Genomic DNA, 21,834 nt, shown 5'->3' on the forward strand with positions numbered 1-21,834 from the left:
CAACAGGAAATCAAGAGCAAAAGAAACAAGTGCTACCTCTTACTTACCTGCTATGGGCTTAGGGGGCTTAATCTTCATTACATAAACTGGAGGACTCAATTTAATGTCAGTTTTCAAAGAAATGTTTAAGTCCTAAAATAAGGGAAAGGCATATGCAGTAAGCTGACAAAGGATATTATATGGAATCATTAAAAATAACCATTCTTAAGGGTGTCAAGAAAAAGAAGAAAATGAACAGAACAAGTAGAAATGGAATAGGAAGATGGTAGACTTAAACTCAAACTTGCCAATAACAACATTAAATGTAAATGGTCTAAATACTACACTTAAAAGGTAGATACATCAGTTCTGATTGCTAGGTGGAATTCATTCATTCCTATATCCCTGTGCTATCACCAATATTTGCTGAATATGCATAATGCAGCAAGCACAAAATTAAGAAATGCACACCTAATAAAAAGACAAATTTCAACTACATGATGTCAACAAGAAGGTTCATTTAAGCCAGCACTTGGAAGGGTGAGGCAGCAGGATTGTGAGTTTGAGGCTGTCCTGGGCTAAAGAGCATGTCAAAAATCAGTTTTAGCTACAGAGAGAGAGAGAGAGAGAAACCCTAGAAAACCATACTTCAATTCTCGGTTTAAATATAAATAAACATGTTAAAAATAAAAGTATTAGGGCTGGAGAGATGGCTCAGAGGTTAAGAGCACTGGCTGCTCTTCCAAAGGTCCTCAGTTCAATGCCCAGCAACCACATGGTGGCTCACAACCATCTATAATGAGATCTGGTGCCCTCTGCTGGCCTGCAGACATACATGCATGCAGAATACTATATGCATAATAAATAAATATTTATAAAAATAAATAAATAAATCTCAAAAAAACAAATAAAAGTATTAAAACTGGTATATATCAACTCAAAATAATTAAAAGAAATCTGAGATGGCTAATACTGACATCTGACTTAGATTCCAATCAGAACCAAGACTACGATCAAGACCAAAGAGTACATGAGTAATGTCAGTTTATCAGGAAACATGGCTTCCCAGATTGTTATACGTCTAATAACAGGTTTTCAAAACACACAAAAAATGCACAGAAGTGAGAGAGCAAATACAGTGTTAGAGATTGCTCTTTCCAAGGCTAACAGGATCAAGCATACAGGAATGTGAGTAAAATACAGTATGGATACAGGAAGAAAAGCAATAAGGATGCACAGGACCTGAATAATTTGACTAAATCAAGCAGAATTTGCCTTCGTTTCAAATGAATTTAACAATGCAAACCATATTTGGGGCATAAAACAAATCTCAAAAGATTTGAAAGGTGTCACACTACAAAATATTGGATAAAATACTAGCAAACTGAAACCAGCAAGCTAGATCTGTGAAAAGGTGATCTTAAAGCAGAAAGGCGTAGGGCTGGGGAGCTAGCTCAGTGAGAGAGTGGTTACCTGGATTGCATAAGGGCTTAGACTGGGTCTCAAGCTCTGGAAAAAAATACAAATAAGTAATGTTATGATCAAGAAAGAGAAATAGGCAAAAGAAAAAAACATCACAAAAGAAACATTCACACACATATCTTTGGTGTGTGTGTGTCTGTTTGGAGGCAGGGTCTCTCTATGTAACTCTGGCTGTCCTGGAATTTACTATGTAGACCAGGGTGGCATGGAACTCAGCGATCCACCTGCCTTTGCCTCCTGAGTGCTGGGATTAAGGTGTTCACTACACCCAGCTTCACACACATATCTTTACAAAATAGAATGCCTAAGTAAAATGAATTATCACTGAAATTTGACTTAAAACATTAAAAAATAATTGACTGAACAACATAGAAGTTGAAAACATTGTAAAATTTCTTTGCTAAGTAAGACCTTGCGACTCTTACCTAAGAGGGAAGAAAGATATACAACTTACCTTACAAGGCTAGCATATCCTGACACCAGAAGCTGAACAGAAAACTATCCAGAGAAATTCACACAAAAACATATCTCATATTTAAACTTGAAAATACCCATGCACCCAGGATTATCGTGTCTGCGTGCGCGCGCGCGCGCGCGTGTGTGTGTGTGTGTGTGTGTGTGTGTGTGTGTGTGTGTGTGTGCTGTGTAGCCGGCCTGTGCGGGTTAGGCGTTTACCTTTGTTTGTTTTGTAAATTTGACACAAACTAGCATCATCCAGGAAGAGACACCTTCAGCTGAGAAAATGCATCCATCTGACTGTCTGGGTGCAAGGGTGTCTTCACTCATGGTTGATGACATGAGAGGGTCCAGGCCACCGTGGGTGGTGCCACCCCTAGGCAGGTGGTTCTGGGTAGTATAAAGAGGTGGCTCCACGAGCCGGGGGGTGGGTGGGGGGGGGAAGCAAGCCACTCGGCGGCTTTTCTCACGGTCTTTGCCGCCAGGTCCCCGACGTGAGCTCTGTCCTGGCTTCCCCTGACGATGGACTGTGACAGGGACGCACAGATGGAATAAACTCTGTCCTTCCCGAGGTGCTTTTTAGGTTTATCACAGCAGCAAAGAACTAACTAATACAAGCAGCCATGTCTCGGCTACATCGTCTCAGCGCATGCTCAGCAAGGACAGGAGCACGTGCAGACACAAGCTAAGGAGTACCTTGCATTAGAGAGCAGAGGAAGGGCCAGGCTCGTTCCCTATGAGGATTCAAGGGAGAACACGAGCACGCCCACTAGGCACCCTCCCCTAAGGTTCTACAGCATTTCCCAACTCTACCGGCCTAGCGAGCAAGTCTTCAGTTATGGGGGACCCCCAGGACACAGACTACAACCTCGGTGTAGAACCTCAATAAAAAATCAAAATACAGAGACAGAAAACAAAACAGCTGTTGCATGGCACAGGGGTGGAGACGGGGTAGTGTGACCAGGACAGGAAGCAGGTGGGCGGGAGGGGCGCTCTAAAAACTAATGCACCTGAGGCAACAGTAACTGAACAGGGCTGTATGCTGTATGCGCGAAGGTGCTGAACTGGACAATGTGTAGCTGGTCTTGTCATAAAGCAGCAACAAACATACGTGTACAGAGATAGATGTGCTCATGAAAACCTCTTAAAAATCTGTTATGTACCTTAAATATACACAGCGTTTATTTCTTTTAATGAGGGGAAATTTTTGATAAAAATCAATTCCATTCTTGATTTATTTTTTTAATATTTTATTTATTTATTATGTATACAATCCTCTGCATGCCAGCAAAGGGCACCAGATCTCACTTAGGGTGGTTGTGAGCCACCATGTGGGTGTCAGGAATTGAACTCAGGACCTCTGGAAGAACAGTCAGTGCTCTTAACCACTGAGCCATCTCTCCAGACCCCATTCTTTTTTTTTTTTTTTTTTTTTTTTTGGTTTTTCGAGACAGGGTTTCTCTGTGGCTTTGGAGGCTGTCCTGGAACTCACTCTGTAGACCAGGCTGGCCTCGAACTCACAGAGATCCGCCTGCCTCTGCCTCCTGAGTGCTGGGATTTTTTTTTTAAAGATTTATTTATTTATTATGACAACATCTTGCCTCCATATATGTCTGCACTCCAGAAGAGGGCACCAGATCTCATTACTGATGGTTGTGAGCCACCATGTGGTTGCTGGGAATTGAACTCAGAACCTCTGGAAGAGCAGCCAGTGCTCTTAACCTCTGAGCCATCTCTCCAGCCCCAGACCCCATTCTTGATTTAAATAAAACAAAACTCTTCCTAGCAAGCTGAGGCTAGAGGGATACATGCTCAATTTGATAAAGGCTATTCTATTTACTGCTGCTCTTCAACATTTTTGTTAGGGACTCTGGGAAATGGAACAGAGCAAGAACAAGAAAAAGAAAAGGCTGTCAGGATTTACAGCTGTGGTTGTCAGTCTAGAAGATTCAAAGTCATTAAACAGCCAGCCATCAGAAGAGACAATAAAGCTCAGTAAAGAGCAGCAGGGCCAGCACGGGAGGGGAGAAGAAGGCACTGTCAGGACAGGGACGGTTGGTGGAGGACTCACAGGGGACAGTGCAGTGGATGTGTGAATTCTGCGCCTGCATGCCTTACCCGGAGAGTCGCTCCCTGTTATTAATTTTTGAAATCGTGAGTTCATGTGGAGATGTGTGCAGGTAAGTGTGGGTGCCTAAAGAAGCCAAGAGCAGACATGGAATTCCCGGAGCTGCAGCTACAGACAGTTGTGAGTCTCCTCATAGGTGGTGCTGAGAACCAAACTCAGGCTCTCTGCAAGACCAACAAGTGCTCTTGATCACTGAACCATCTCTCCACCCCTTTTCTTTCTGAGAGTGTCCCTTCAAATTCTGTACCTTCATTCTATGCAACATAAAAAAATCAGTAAGTGGTGGAGACTGTTTATCTATCTATCTATCTATCTATCTATCTATCTATCTATCTATCTATCTATCTACCTTATCTACCTATCTATCTATCTATTTGAGGCAGGGTCCTATTTGTAACTCTGGTTGTCTGCTATCTGTCTTGGAACTCACTATGCAGACTAGGTTGACCTTCACTTTCAGAGATCCACCTGCCTGTGCTCCTTGAGTGTTGGGATTGAAGTTGTGCGCCACCATGCCTGGCTCTTGTCTTTTTTTTTTTTAAACTCCCCACCCTGAACACTTTTATCTGGAGGAGACTCAACCATTGCTTATGTCTTAAAGATTGTGTTTTCTTTGAGACAGAATTTCATGTACTGTAGGGTGGCCTCATACTTGCTCTGTAGTCAAGGATGACCCTGAACTCATGACCCTCCTAGCTGGGTCTCCCAAGTGCTGTGTGAGCATATGCCTCCATGCTGTCGGCCAAGTGAACTAACTTTGCCCAGAGTGCTGTTATTTACGCAGCTTGAGACAAAGTGTAGCTTCAGTGGTGTGAGGAAGGGCTCTAGGAAGGGGCCCATTTCAGATGTTTGTGGGTCCTCTGCTCCATGTGCCCCAGAACAGGCAGTCTGCGCCATCTCCCAAAGCAGTCCAAGATGAAAATGAACTCCACAGTTCACTTGTCTTGGTGGACTACATTGTTACAGCGGCAGGGGCAAATCCAGGTTCCACAGGGTCCTCTTTAGGCGAAAGAACACAATCAGGCATGGCAGTGTGTGTCTGGAATCCCAGCACTGGGAGGTGGTGAAAAACTCTAGCTCGGGGCTAGCGTGGGCTACATGGACACCCTGCCTCAAAAACACACACCCATAAAGTTAGGAACCCAAAATACCCACAGCCCTTCTAACACCACTCAACATGAGGGAGACTACAGCAGAGGGAAATTAGAACCTCAAGTGATGGCAATTAACAACATTTTTGCAAGTTTTATAAAAATCAAAGACAATGTAACTGCCCCACAGGGCCCCACCATGGCCTTGGGAGGAGCTTACAAAGTGGTGGGGCCACAGTCCAGCTCCCTTAGCTTCAGATATCTCAGCTCCCACGGTTCGAGGCTGTCTTCAGTGGTCGAAGACTTGTGATAAGACACAGAGGTGCTGGGAGCAGGCCCAGCAGGACAGTGTGCTAGATGCACTTTTCACTTACATGCACGACCCTTTCAAATGTGACTTAAGTCCCTCTGAATATCTAAAGTTGCTTACCGTTTCTACACTTTCTGGAAGAGCAGAGTCAGGAACACTCTGAGGAAAGAAAAAAGAAACTGGAATGAATTCACAATAGGTTTGATGTGTGTTCCGATTCCCTGCTGTCTTCAGAGATGTTCTTTCTCCACTGCACCTATTTCCTCTTTTAAGAAGTGAAATTAATGGGAAGGGCTGTGGTGACCCACACCTTTAGTCCCAGCTCTCGAAGACAGAGGCAGGCAGATCTCTGGGAGTTCAAGGTCAGCCCAGTCTACAAAGTGAATTCCAGGACAGCCAAGTATGTTACACAGAGGAAATCCTGTCTTTAAACAAAACAACAAACAGCAACAACAGAAAGAAGCGAGTTCATGAAGTACACATGGAGGTCCAACATCTGGGTAGTCCTCTAGCCTGTGGGGTTTCAGGACATGAGGCCCGTTCTTCAGGACCTTAAACTGTGGCTGGAGAAAGATGAAATTCCTAATGACCATGGGTGTGGGGTTAGTGGATCAGCCGGGACACTGCTACAAAATCAACACTGGAGAAACTTGAAATGAAAGGTTCTTTTAATTTTTATTATATTTCAATTATTTTTATTTTATTTTAATTAATTTTCAATAAATTAAAATTTAATATTTAATTAACCAGTTCAATTTAAATTTCAATCATTTAATTTAATAATTACTTTACTTTTAGTTATTTGTGGGAGGGAGCCTTGTGTGTGCCGTGGTCTGTTTGTGGGACAACCTGTGGTTCTCTCCTGCCATGTGGCTCTCAGGGGTCAAACTCAAGCTGTCCAGTCTGCCAATGTGTTCCTTTACCCACCGAGCAATCTCCAGGGCCCTCCTTTTCGTTCTAAAATTTACATATATATAGAGAGCACCATGTGATGATGTTCTTGCACATGGGTATATTGTTGTGTTACTTTTTTTCTGAGACAGGGTCTTACTATATAGCCAGGGTTAGTCCTGGAACTCACTATGCAGATCAGACTGGTCTTGAACTCACAGAGATCTGCCTGCCTCTGCTCCAGTGTGCTGGGATTAAAGGCGTGGGTCACTATGCCTAGCAGTCTGTGTTGAGTCCTAAAAAGACTATCTCTAGTTTGGGAAACACAGTGATGACGATAGCAGTTTACATTTAAGTAACTCCAAATATAATTTACAGTATAAGGTCTACCACTGTTACATGCTGATTGATCCTCAGTGTATTAAAAAAAACAAGTGAATAGCCATTCAGTGGTGGCAGACACCTTTAATACCAGCACTCAGGATCTCTGAGTTCTAGGCCAGCCTAGTCTACAGAGAGAGTTCCACGGCAGCCAGAGCTAAGGGAGGAGAGAAAAATGGTGATTGAAAAAGATGTTTCCTACCAGTTGCAGCTGTTTGGTTTTTTTCTTTTGAATTAGACCAAACTGTGGGTGCTCCACTTCCTTTAGCCAAGTCTCCTTGGGCAACTTATACACTTCCAGCCAAACATCCCCAGCTCCTGCATCGGGAAACCAAACAAGCAAGCATTAAGTAACTGCTAGCAGGTGACAAGTTGCAGCTAAAGAATGTCTCTTTTCTCAGAAGTGCTGGCTGGAGACCCAGAACCTTTGCAGCAAGCACCCATGGAAGGAGAGTTTGCATAAACTGAAGCAAAGGTTATGCCAAGCCCTCACTCACCAAGCAAGAGTCGACCCCTTATGCCACTGCTATTAATGGAATCAGGGGCATCTCTCACAACACTGACACAATTGCGTTTTTAACCAAGCTGTCTTCTATGCCAAGTCCCCTGTTTTCTGTGTTGCAAACAGTTCTACTGACATTCTACCCTAGAGTTGACATTGCCTCCTAGGGAAGGAAGGTGGCACATGTAAGCATAGCAAGAGAGTCAGGGAGCAAAGGAAGAGTTGGAAAGGGTTCTTGTGGCCAGCATTTGAGAGGATGATCTATGGGAGGCTGTTGGACGTTCTCCCATCACAAGAACAGGCTGGGCTCCTGTTCTGAATACTGAGCCAGTTGGGAAAGGTTGCTTTCCCATGGACTGGGATCCTAGCTCTATGTTCCATTACAAATATAGTCATCTGGACACTTTAATTTCACATTACTGGTTCTCAGAACCATGTGGGAATAAATGCCTATCATTCTATGTTATCCACTTTGTGGTACTTTGCTATGACAGCCCAAGAACATGAATACATGAGTGCTTTGCCTGTATGTATGTTTGTACATCATGTATGTGACTGGTACCTGCAGAAGTCAAAAGGGGGTGGTAGAGTCCTTGGAACTAAATGCTTGAGGAAGATAGAGATTTTAGAGTGCTTTTTGTATCAAAGGATGTGGTGGGACCAGAGAGATGGCTCAGCAGCTAAACTCACTGACTGCTCTAAAATATCTATCTTCCTTAAGCATTTAGCTTCTGAGGGCCCTTTGGGAAAAAAGTATAAATGCAGACTCATATAAAATATATTCAAATATTTAAAGGCTGAAAATCAAACTACCAAATATTTGAATAAAATATGTTTTGTTGACACAGGCTGAACTGCAGCTGGCAAGATGGAATAAGGGGCTAAGATTGGTGGATAAAACTTTAAAGAGGATTAAGATATCTGAGAAAACACAGATATGTTAATTCTTAAAGTTTTACCTTCCAGATCTCTGAGTTTGAGGCCAGCCTGGTCTGCAGAGTGAATTCCAGGACAGCCAAAGCTACACAGAGAAACCCTGTCTTGAAAAACAAGATAAAAAGTTTTACCCACCAACCTTAACACCCTCTGCATGCATGTTATGGTTGTGTAGCTTGATGGGACTCCTAAAAGTGAGAACGGGGCTGTCTCTGACTCTTTTGCCTGCTTTTGGGACCCTTTCCCTCCTATTGGACTGCCTCATCTAGCCTTACTATGAGGGGATGTGCCTAGCCTTATTGCAACTTGATATTCTTGTTTGGTTCATATCCCTGGGAGGCCCTCCCCTTTCTGAAGGAAAATGGAAGAGGATTGGATCTGAGGGAGAGGGGAGATGGTGAGGAAGGGAAACTGGTTAGAATGTAATAAATGAGAGAAGGAATTTTTAAAAAGAAAGAAAACAATAATATAAAAAAGGTACCTGTATCTTTTCAAAGGGGCTCCCCCAACGTCTAATAATTACAATAATGATTGGTTGTTGTTGTTTTGTTTTTCGAGACAGGGTTTCTCTGTATTGCTTTGGAGGTTATCCTGGAACTCACTCTGTAGACCAGGCTCAAACTCACAGAAACTCTCCTGCCTCTGCCTCCTGAGTGCTGGGATTAAAGGTGTGTGCCACCAACACCCGGCACAATAGTGATTGTTAACATACGTCCAAATGGTCTGATTCTCCTGCCTCTGGGAGACACCTAAATCACCCTCCTTTGAGTGTCGTCTGCAATAAGTGACTTGCTCCTTACAGAGGATGAAAGGGAAAAGTGTAAGCTAGGCATGGTAGTGTAGACCTGGAGTGAAACTACTCTAGGGGTTGAGGCAGGAGGATTGCTTGCATGCAGGATTTAGGAGCCAGCCTTCAGGAACCTGTGATCTAGGCAATTACCAGCAAAAGTGAGTCAATGTGAGACCATACAGTGCCTAAGACAGTACCGTCCTGTGGTGGCTTCCCCCTACATACTCAGCCTAGGCAGAGTCATGAGAAAAAAATCAGACACACACTGTAGTTAAGGATGTCAACCAGCTACCTGGTTGATTCTCCTGAAAAATGTCAAGATAATGGAAACTACACAGTGACCAAGAAGCTGTCCCAGTAGTACACTAGGTGACATATGACTCACTGTGATATTGTATCCTTCCTAAAGAAGGAGAGAAAAGCCGGGCGGTGGTGGCGCACGCCTGTAATCCCAGCACTCGGGAGACAGAGGCAGGTGGATCTCTGTGAGTTCGAGGCGGGGCTGGACCGACAGCCTCCAAAACAATGCAGAGAAACCCTGTCTCGTAAAACCAAAAGAGAGAGAGAGAGAGAGAGAGAGAGAGAGAGAGAGAGAGAGAGAGAGAGAGAGAGAGAGAGAGAAATTAGCAAGAAAAAAAAGATGGGAAAACCGGTCAGCAGGGGCTACTAAGTACCCCTGTTACTGAATCTGTTTCCGCACCCACCCCATAGGGTAAATGCAGGCATTAGAAAAGAATTCAGAGGAACTATGTACTGGCTTTGCTACTCTTCTGTTTTTTGTGGTTTTTAATACTTTATTTACTTTCTGTGTATGAATGTTTTGCCTCAGGTATGTCTGTATTCCTGTGCCCAGGAGAGGGTGTCAGGTGTCCTGAAACTGGAGTTACATATGGTTGAGTTGTCATGGGGATGCTGGGAATCAAACCCTGCCCCTCTGGAAGAGCAGCCAGCGCTCTTGACTGATGATCTACCTCTCTAGTCCTTGCTATTTTTTTAAATTGAAAGTGTTTCTTTTGTTGTTTTTGGTTTCTGAGACAGAGTCTCCTATGTAGCCATACAGTCCTGATCCTTCTACCTGAGCTGCCCTGGTGCTAGGATAACAGGTGTGTGCCTCCCTGCACACGACCTAAATCTAAGGGTCCACAGGGAAAGTCTGGAAGAGACACAAATCAGAACCTCCCTCACAGCTTTAGGGTGAGCTTGCCTTGGAGGAGGAAGGCAGCGTAGTCCCCACTCGGAGAGAGTACCATCTTCACACAGGTGCTTTGCTTGCTGATATCGTCCTGAAAAGAAGAGGTGCCAACAGAGTGAGTGCCGGCTGCTAAACGGGGGGAGCATTTGGCAGGGGATCCTGTGGGTCACATCCAGGCAGCGGTCTTCCAGAAGCTTGCAATAGCAAGATCCTCCCATCGCTTCACATTCCCCATCTTTGTCCAGGAACTGGGCAGGACAGTATGTGAAGAAATGGAGCTTGCGTTAGACAAAGTTCCTCGTGGCTCATGAAATGCCATCAGATATGGGCTGCAAACCCTAAAGTCGAGTATTCAGCTGAGTCAAGGTAAGTTCTGAAAACTGGTGCTTGTTGGACAAAGCCTCTAGCTGGACTACAGCAGAAGCTGGGTGTAACCCTGGAGTAAAGCTCCTTCAGTCTGGGGCCAACGGAGAGAATCTGGGAGACGGGTATACTCCTTGAAGGAGCTTGAGAGCTACTAAGAAAATCAGGTGGCTACACTAGTTATATTGATGAGCTCCCTAATTTGTTTAAAGAGTAAACAGTTTTTATTTATCTATCTCAATATCTATCGATTTACTACAAAGATTTTCAAACATACAGATAGACAGCGGCAGATCAGTTTCCCATGTGGCCCTCGTATTGCTCCACTGAGCTGTACAAGACTCCATTGCGCTATAGCACAGCTCCACTGTGACATAAAAGAGCTCAATGTGGCATCATGGTGCAGCACCATTACCCCAAAACGCTGACTTGCGCCAAGACAGTGCTTCATGGTAACATAACAATTCTCCATCCTGCAATCTTGATGCTGCCTGTGATGTCACAACGCTCCCCAGTGCTGTCATAATATTGTACTGTGCCACAATTCTGGACTATGACAAGATAATGCTCTATTGCATTACCAGATGTTTCACTGAGACAATACAGGGATACATTGTGCCATCAGACCTACACTATAATGTCATAAACTCCACTATGAGATCACAGTGCCCCTAAATGAAGTCATATTGCTTGACTGTGCTATCACAAGATTGCATTGGAGAATTTGCCATCAAATATTGTAAGGTACATTAAAAAGCTTCAAATATCACATTGATATACTGTGACATAACTATACTGCACTATAATATCACAATTTTACATTGTGACATCAATATACTACACTACGACATCACAATTACACATTGTGACATCACTATAATGCACTATGACATCACAATTGTACATTGTGGCATCACTATACTGCTCTGTAACAATTACACATTGTGACATCACTATACTACACTGTGACATCCCAATTATACATTGTGACTTCACTATACTGCTCTGTAACAATTATGCATTGTGACATCACTATACTGCACTATGATATCACAAATTTACATTGTGGCATCACTATACTGCACTGTGACATCACAAATATTCATTGTGACATCACTATACTGCACTGTGACATCACAATTATATATTGTGACTTCACTATACTGCACTGTGACATCAAAATTATACATTGTAACATCACTATACTGCAGTACGACATCATAATAATACATTGTTACATCACTATACTGCTCTGTAACAATTACACATTGTGACATCACTATACTGAACTATGACATCACAATTATACATTGTGACATCACTATACTACACTGTCACATCACAATTATACATTGTGACATCACTATACTGCTCTGTAACAATTATACATTGTGACGTCACTATACTGCACTGTCACATCACAATTATATAATGTAACATCACTATACTGCACTGTGACATAACAATTATACAATGTAACATCACTATACTGCACTGTGACATCCCAATTACATATTGTGACATTACTATAATGCACTATGACATAACAATTGTGCATTGTGACTTCACTATACTGCTCTGTAACAATTATGCATTGTGACATCACTATACTGCACTATGATATCACAATTTTACATAGTGGCATCACTATACTGCACTGTGACATCACAAATATTCATTGTGACATCACCATACTGCACTGTGACATCACAATTGTACATTGTGACATCACTATACTGCTCTGTAACAATTATACAATGTAACATCACTATACTGCACTGTGACATCACAATTACATATTGTGACATCACTATAATGCACTATGACATCACAATTATACATTGTGACATCATTATACTACACTGTCACATCATAGTTATACATTGTGACATCACTAATGTGCAGTGACATCATTATACTACACTGTCACATCATAGTTATACATTGTGACATCACTAATGTGCAATGTGACATCAGAAGTTTACATTGTGACATCACTATACTGCACTGTGACATAACAATTAGACATTGTGACATGATTATACTGCACTATCACATCTCAAATATCCATTGTGACATCACTATACTGCTCTGTAACAATTATACATTGTAACATCACTATTCTGCACTGTACCATCACAATTTTACATTATGACATCACTGTAGTGCACTGTGACATCACAATTATACATTGTGGCATCACTATACTGCACTGTGACATCACAATTATACATTGTGACATCACTATACTGCCCTGTGACATCAGAAGTTTACATTGTGACATCACTATACTGCACTGTGACATTATAATTAGACATTGTGACTTGACTATACTGCACTATCACATCTCAAATATACATTGTGACATCACTATAATGCTCTGTCACAATTACACATTGTGACATCACAATACTGCACTATGATATCACAATTACACATTGAGACATCACTATTGTCCACTGTGACATCACAATTATACATTGTGACATCACTATACTGCACTATGATATCACAAATACACATTGAGACATATGTATTGTGCACTGTGACATCACAATTATACATTGTGACATCACTATACTGCACTATGATATCACAATTACACATGGAGACATATGTATTGTGCACTATGACATCACAATTATGCATTGTGATATCACTAAACAGCTCTGTAATAAGTACATATTGTGACGTCATTATACTGCACTATGACATCACAATTATACATTGTGACATCACTATACTGCCTTGTGACATCAGAAGTTTACATTGTGACATCACTATACTGCACTGTGACATTATAATTAGACATTGTGACATGACTATACTGCACTATTACATCTCAAATATACATTGTGACATCACTATAATGCTCTGTCACAATTACACATTGTGACATCACTATACTGCGCTATGATATCACAATTACACATTGAGACATCACTATTGTCCAGTGTGACATCACAATTATACATTGTGACATCACTATATTGCTCTGTCACAATTACACATTGTGACATCACTATACTTCACTATGACATCACAATTATACGCTGTGACACCACTGTTTTGCACTGTGACATCACAATTATACATTGTGACATCACTATACTTGTCTGTAACAATTACACCTTTTGACATCACTATACTGCATTATGACATCACAATTATACATTGTGACATCACTATACTGCGCTGTGACATCACAAATATTAATTGTGACATCATTATACTACACTGTCACATCATACTTATACATTGTGACACCACTATTCTGCACTGTGACATCACAATTATACATTGTGACATCACTATATTGCTGTGTCATAATTACACATTGTGACAACACTATACTGCACTATGACATCACAATTATACATTGTGACATCATTATACTACACTGTTGACATCACAATTATACATTGTGACATCATTATACTACACTGTCACATCATAGTTATACATTGTGACATCACTATACTGTTCTGTAACAATTATACATTGTGACATACCTATACTGCCCTGTGACAACAGAATTATACATTGTGACATCACTATACTGTACTCCGACATTACAGTTAGACATTGTGACATGACTATACTGCACTATCACATCCCAAATATACATTGTGACATCACTATACTGATCTGTAACAATTACACATTTTGACATCACTATTCTCCACTGTGACATCACAATTATACATTGTGACATCAGTATACTGCCTTGTAACATCAGAAGTTTACATTGTGACTTCACTATACTGCACTGTTACATCACAAATATTCATTGTGACATCACTATTCTGCACTGTGACATCACAATTATGCATTATGATATCACTATACTGCCAAGTGACATCACAATTATACATTGGGACATCACTATACTGCCCTGTGACATCAGAAGTTTACATTGTGACATCACTATACTGCACTGTGACAATATAGACATTGTGACATGACTATGCACTATCACATCTCAAATATACATTGTGACATCACTATACTGCTCTGTCACAATTACACATTGTGACATCACTATACTGCACTATGATATCACAATTACACATTGAGACATCACTATTGTCCAGTGTGACATCACAATTATACATTGTGACATCACTATATTGCTCTGTCACAATTACACATTGTGACATCACTATACTGCACTATGATATCACAATTACACATTGAGACATCACTATTGTCCAGTGTGACATCACAATTATACATTGTGACATCATTATACTACACTGTCACATCATTATTATACATTGTGACATCACTTATCAGCACTGTGACATCACAATTATACATTGTGATATCACTAAACAGCTCTGTCACAATTACACATTGTGACATCACTATACTGCACTATGATATCACAATTACACATGGAGACATATGTATTGAGCACTGTGACATCACAATTATGCATTGTGACATCACTATAATGCTGTCACAATTACACATTGTGACATCACTATACTGTACTATGATATTACAATTACACATGGAGACATCACTATTGTGCACTGTGACATCTCAATTATACATTGTGACATCACTAAACAGCTCTGTAATAAGTACACATTGTGACGTCATTATACTGCACTATGACATCACAATTATCCATTTTGACATCACTATACAGCACTATGACATCACAATTATCCATTTTGACATCACTATACATCACTATGACATCACAATTATACATTGTGACATCACTATACTGCTCTGTAACAATTATACATTGTGACATACCTATACTGCCGTGTGACAACAGAATTATACATTGTGACATCACTATACTGCACTGCGACATTACAATTAGACATTGTGACATGACTATACTGCACTATCACATCTCAAGCATACATTGTGACATCACTATACTGCATGACATCACATTTATACATTGTGACATCACTATACTGCACTATGACATCATAATTATACATTGTGACATCACTATACTACACTGTCACAGCACAATTATACATTGTGACATCACTGTACCGCTCTGTAACAGTTACACATTTTAATATCACTATACTGCATTATGACATCACAATTATACATTGTGACATTACTATACTGCACTGTTACATCACAAATATTCATTGTGACATCACTACTCTACACTGTGACATCACAATTTTGCATTGTGACATCACTATACTGCACAGTGACATCACATTATACAATGTGACATCACTATTCTGCACTGTGACATCACAATTATACATTGTGACATCACTATACTGCCTTGTGACATCAGAAGTTTACATTGTGACATCACTATACTGCACTGTGACATTATAATTAGACATTGTGACATGACTATACTGCACTATCACATCTCAAATATACATTGTGACATCACTATACTGCTCTGTCACAATTACACATTGTGACATCACTATACTGTGCTATGATATCACAATTACACATTGAGACATCACTATTGTCCAGTGTGACATCACAATTATACATTGTGACATCACTATATTGCTCTGTCACAATTACACATTGTGACATCACTATACTGCACTATGATATCACAATTATACATTGTGACATCATTATACTACACTGTCACATCATAGTTATACATTGTGACATCACTTATCAGCACTGTGACATCACAATTATACATTGTGATATCACTAAACAGCTCTGTAATAATTACACATTGTGATGTCATTATACTGCACTATGACATCACAATTATCCATTTTGACATCACTATACATCACTATGACATCACAATTATACATTGTGACATACCTATACTGCCGTGTGACAACAGAATTATACATTGTGACATCACTATACTGCACTGCGACATTACAATTAGACATTGTGACATGACTATACTGCACTATCACATCTCAAGTATACATTGTGACATCACTATACTGCACTGTTACATCACAAATATTCATCGTGACATCACTATACCGATCTGTAACAATTACACATTTTGACATCACTATTCTCCACTGTGACCTCACAATTATACATTGTGACATCAGTATACTGCCTTGTAACATCAGAAGTTTACATTGTGACTTCACTATACTGTGTTGTTACATCACAAATATTTATTGTGACATCACTATTCAGCCCTGTGACATCACAATTGTGCATTGTGATATCACTATACTTCACTGTGACATCACAATTAAACATTGTGACATCACTATACTGCACTGTGACATCACAATTATACATTGTGACATCACTATACTTCACTATGACATCACAAATATACATTGTGACATCACTGTACTGTACTATGTCATCACAATTATACATTGTGACATCACTGTACTGTACTATGTCACCACAATTATACATTGTGACATCACTATACTGCACTGTGACATCACAATTATACATTGTGACATCACTATACTTCACTATGACATCACAATTATTTATTGTGACATCACTATACTGCACTATGACATCACAATTATACGTTGTGACACCACTATTTTGCACTGTGACATCACAATTATACATTGTGACATCGCTATACTGCACTGTGACATCACAAATATTCATTGTGACATCACTATACCTGTCTGTAACAATTACACCTTTTGACTACACTATACTGCATTATGACATCACAATTATACATTGTGACATCACTATTCTGTACTGTGACATCACAATTATACATTGTGACATCACTTTACTGCCCTGTGACATCAGAAGTTTACATTGTGACATCACTATACTGCACTGTGACATTATAATTAGACATTGTGACTTGACTATACCGCACTATCACATCTCAAATATACATTGTGATATCACTATACTGCTCTGTCACAATTACACATTGTGACATCACTATACTGCACTATGATATCACAATTACACATTGAGACATCACTATTGTCCACTGTGACATCACAATTATACATTGTGACATCATTATAGTGCTCTGTCACAATTACACATTGTGACATCACTATACTGCACTATGATATCACAATTACACATTGAGACATATGTATTGTGCACTGTGACATCACAATTATGCATTGTGACATCACTATAATGCTGTCACAATTACACATTGTGACATCACTATACTGCACTATGACATCACAATTATACATTGTCACATCACTATTCTGCAATGTGACATCACAATTATACATTGTGACATCACTATACTGCCCTGTGACATCAGAAGTTTACATGGTGACATCACTATACTGCACTGTGACATAACAATTAGACATTGTGACATGATTATACTGCACTATCACATCTCAAATATCCATTGTGATATCACTATACTATTCTATGACATCACAAATATACACTGTGACGTCACTATAGTACACTGTGACATCACAATTATACATTGTGACATCACTATCCTGGTCTGTCACAATTACACATTGTGACATCACTATACTGCACTATGATATCACAATTACCCATTGAGACATCACTATTGTGCACTGTGACATCACAATTATACATTGTGACATCACTATACTGCACTGTGACATAACAATTAGACATTGTGACATGATTATACTGCACTATCACATCTCAAATATCCATTGTGATATCACTATACTGCTCTATGACATCACAAATATACACTGTGACGTCACTATAGTACACTGTGACATCACAATTATACATTGTGACATCACTAGCCTGGTCTGTCACAATTACACATTGTGACATCACTATACTGCACTATGATATCACAATTACACATTGAGACATCACTATTGTGCACTGTGACATCACAATTATACATTGTGACATCACTATACTGCTCTGTCACAATTACACATTGTGACATCACTATACTGCACTATGATATCACAATTACACATTGAGACATCACTATTGTGTGCTGTGACATCACAATTTTACATTGTGACATCACTATACTGCTCTGTAATAATTACACATTGTGACATCACCACACTGCACTATGACATCACAATTATACATTGTGACATCATTATACTGCACTGTGACATCACAAATATACATTGTGACATCATTATACTACACTGTCACATCATTATTATACATTGTGACATCACTATTGTGCACTGTGACATCACAATTATACATTGTGATATCACTAAACAGCTCTGTAATAAGTACACATTGTGACGTCATTATACTGCACTATGACATCACAATTATACATTGTGACATCACTATACTGCCTTGTGACATCAGAAGTTTACATTGTAACATCACTATACTGCACTGTGACATTATAATTAGACATTGTGACATCACTTTACTGCTCTGTCACAATTACACATTGTGACATCACTATACTGCGCTATGATATCACAATTACATATTGAGACATCACTATTGTCCAGTGTGACATCACAATTATACATTGTGACATCACTATATTGCTCTGTCACAATTACACATTGTGACATCACTATACTGCACTATGACATCACAATTATACATTGTGATGTCATTATACTACATTGTCACATCATACTTATACATTGTGACATCACTATACTGCACAGTGACATCACAATTATACATTGTGACATCACTATTCTGCAATGTGACATCACACTTATACATTGTGACATCACTATACTGCCCTGTGACATCAGAAGTTTACATTGTGACATTACTTTACTGCACTGTGACATAACAATTAGACATTGTGACATGATTATACTGCACTATCACATCTCAAATATCCATTGTGATATCACTATACTGCTCTATGACATCACAAATATACACTGTGACGTCACTATAGTACACTGTGACATCACAATTATACATTGTGACATCACTATCCTGGTCTGTCACTACACATTGCGACATCACTATACTGCACTATGATATCACAATTACACATTGAGACATCACAATTACACATTGAGACATCACTATTGTGCACTGTGACATCACAATTATACATTGTGACATCACTATACTGCTCTGTAACAATTATACATTGTAACATCACTATTCTGCACTGTACCATCACAATTTTACCTTATGACATCACTTTAGTGCACTGTGACATCACAATTATACATTGTGGCATCACTATACTGCACTGTGACATCACAATTTTACATTGTGACATCACTATACTGCTCTGTAATAATTACACATTGTGACATCACCACACTGCACTATGACATCACAAATATACACTGTGACGTCACTATAGTACACTGTGACATCACAATTATACATTGTGACATCACTATATTGGTCTGTCACAATTACACATTGTGACATCACTATACTGCACTATGATATCACAATTACACATTGAGACATCACTATTGTGCACTGTGACATCACAATTTTACATTGTGACATCACTATACTGCTCTGTAATAAATACACATTGTGACATCACCACACTGCACTATGACATCACAATTATACATTGTGACATCATTATACTGCACTGTGACATCACAATCATAAATTGTGACATCACTATTCTGCACTATAACATCACAAATATACATTGTCATATCACTATACTGCTTTGTAACAATTATGCATTGTGACATCCCTATACTGCACTGTGACATCACAATTATACATTGTGTCATGACTATACTGCACTATGTCATCACAATTATACATTGTGACATCATTATACTGCACTGTGACATCACAATTATACATTGTGACATCACTATACTGTACTATGACATCACAAATATACATTGTGACATCACTGTACTGTACTATGTCATCACAATTATACATTGTGACATGACTATACTGCACTATATCATCACAATTATACAATGTGACATCACTATACTGCACTGTGACATCCCAATTTTACATTGTGACATCAGTATACTGCTCTGTAACATTTACACATTGTGACATCACTACACTGCACTATGACATCACAAGTATACATTGTGACATTACTATACTGCACTATGTCATCACAAATATACATTGTGACATCACTATACTGCCCTGTAACATCACAATTTTACATTGTGACATCACTATACTGCACTGTAATATCACAATTTTACATTGTGACATCACTATACTGTACTTTGACATCACAATTATACAGTGTGACATCACTATACTGCACTTTAACATCACAATTATACATTGTGACACCACTACACTGCACTGTAACAATATTGCATTTGTGAGTCTACAAGCCTCCACTGTGACACTGTAATGCTGCATTGTAGTATCACAACTCCACTGTGACAACAAGAAGTTTATTGTATCATCGTAATGCCTCATGGCATCACTATTGTATTTGTACCTATTACCTTCCAAACCCAGTAAATTGCTAATATTTATATAAGCCCACATCATGAATTCTTAAGTAAAGCATATATCTGCAAGTTCAAAGATGGCCTGGTCTATACAGCTCGTTCCTGTCCAGGCAGGGCAACGTAGAGAGACCCTTACTCAAAAAACAAAAACAAACAACAAACAAAATCTCCAAAGTCCATGGACTGGGAAGATGGCTCACTTTTCAAAATGCTTGCTCTGAAAGCATGAGGACCTGAGTTTGGATGCCCAGCATTCATATAAAAAGTTGCATGTAGACTGTCAAAACATAAATTTGATGATGATGATGATAATTTGGGGTAGCACATGTAACTGTAATTCCCACACTGTTGAGGTGGAGAAAAGCAGGCCCTGAGCTGACTTCTGCATCTGGTCTGGTCAAATCAGTGATCTACAAACAGATTCAGTGAGATTCTGTGCCCACTGACGGTTGAGCGTGATTGAAGATGACACCAGAAGTTGTCCCCTGGTTCCACATAGATGCACACCAATCTACATATACATGTATATTGAGATAGCCGATGCTATAGGAGATACAATATATTTATTTACCAGAGAGAGAGCCACACAAGCTAGGCGTTAGAATTGTGGCTGGCTTCCAAGAAAAAAAAGAGAGGGTCCTTTTCCTTTCACTTCCTTTTATCTCTACCTGTGCTAATTTACTTGTTCCCGCCCTCGTGGGCGGATAGCTTTGTGGGGTTCACTCCTACACATGTACACACACATGAACACACACACACACACAAGTCAAACTGCAATTCAAAACTTGCAATTACTATAGTTTTGAGAACTCATTAATTAAAAAAAATACTGAGAAATATAGTCCTTTCTGAATCCCACAGTGGAGATACCAACTCCTGAAAGTTATCTTCTGACCTCCACCTGTGTGCAGTGACTCTACTCTTTTTTTGTTTTTGTTTTTACGAGACAGGGTTTCTCTGTATTGTTTTAGAGGCTGTCAGTCCAGCCCGGCCTCGAAC

General features: G+C 39.7%; 1 protein-coding gene across 8 annotated transcripts in view; it reads right to left on the minus strand.

Annotated features, from left to right (window-relative positions):
• Positions 1-21,834, minus strand: part of Wdr93 (WD repeat domain 93) — a 59,267-nt gene that overhangs the window by 19,763 nt on the left and 17,670 nt on the right. For 7 of the 8 annotated variants that reach the window (XR_005870269.1, XR_005870270.1, XM_005077790.4 and 4 more), the window contains exons 5-9: positions 10,151-10,229; positions 6,921-7,036; positions 5,567-5,605; positions 1,453-1,488; positions 48-132 (exon numbers count right to left, since the gene is read on the minus strand). Coding sequence is in view for 5 of the 8 variants with exons in the window: in XM_005077790.4 (XP_005077847.1) it covers positions 48-132; positions 1,453-1,488; positions 5,567-5,605; positions 6,921-7,036; positions 10,151-10,229 (355 nt within the window). In the remaining 3 variants the exon portion in view is untranslated. Of the gene's footprint in view, positions 1-47; positions 133-1,452; positions 1,489-5,566; positions 5,606-6,920; positions 7,037-10,150; positions 10,230-21,834 lie in introns of those variants that run through there. The other variant, XR_005870272.1, reaches the window with a different exon arrangement.

Source organism: Mesocricetus auratus, unplaced genomic scaffold (assembly GCF_017639785.1).
Source record: "Mesocricetus auratus isolate SY011 unplaced genomic scaffold, BCM_Maur_2.0 Super-Scaffold_4256, whole genome shotgun sequence".
Lineage (NCBI taxonomy): Eukaryota > Metazoa > Chordata > Mammalia > Rodentia > Cricetidae > Mesocricetus > Mesocricetus auratus.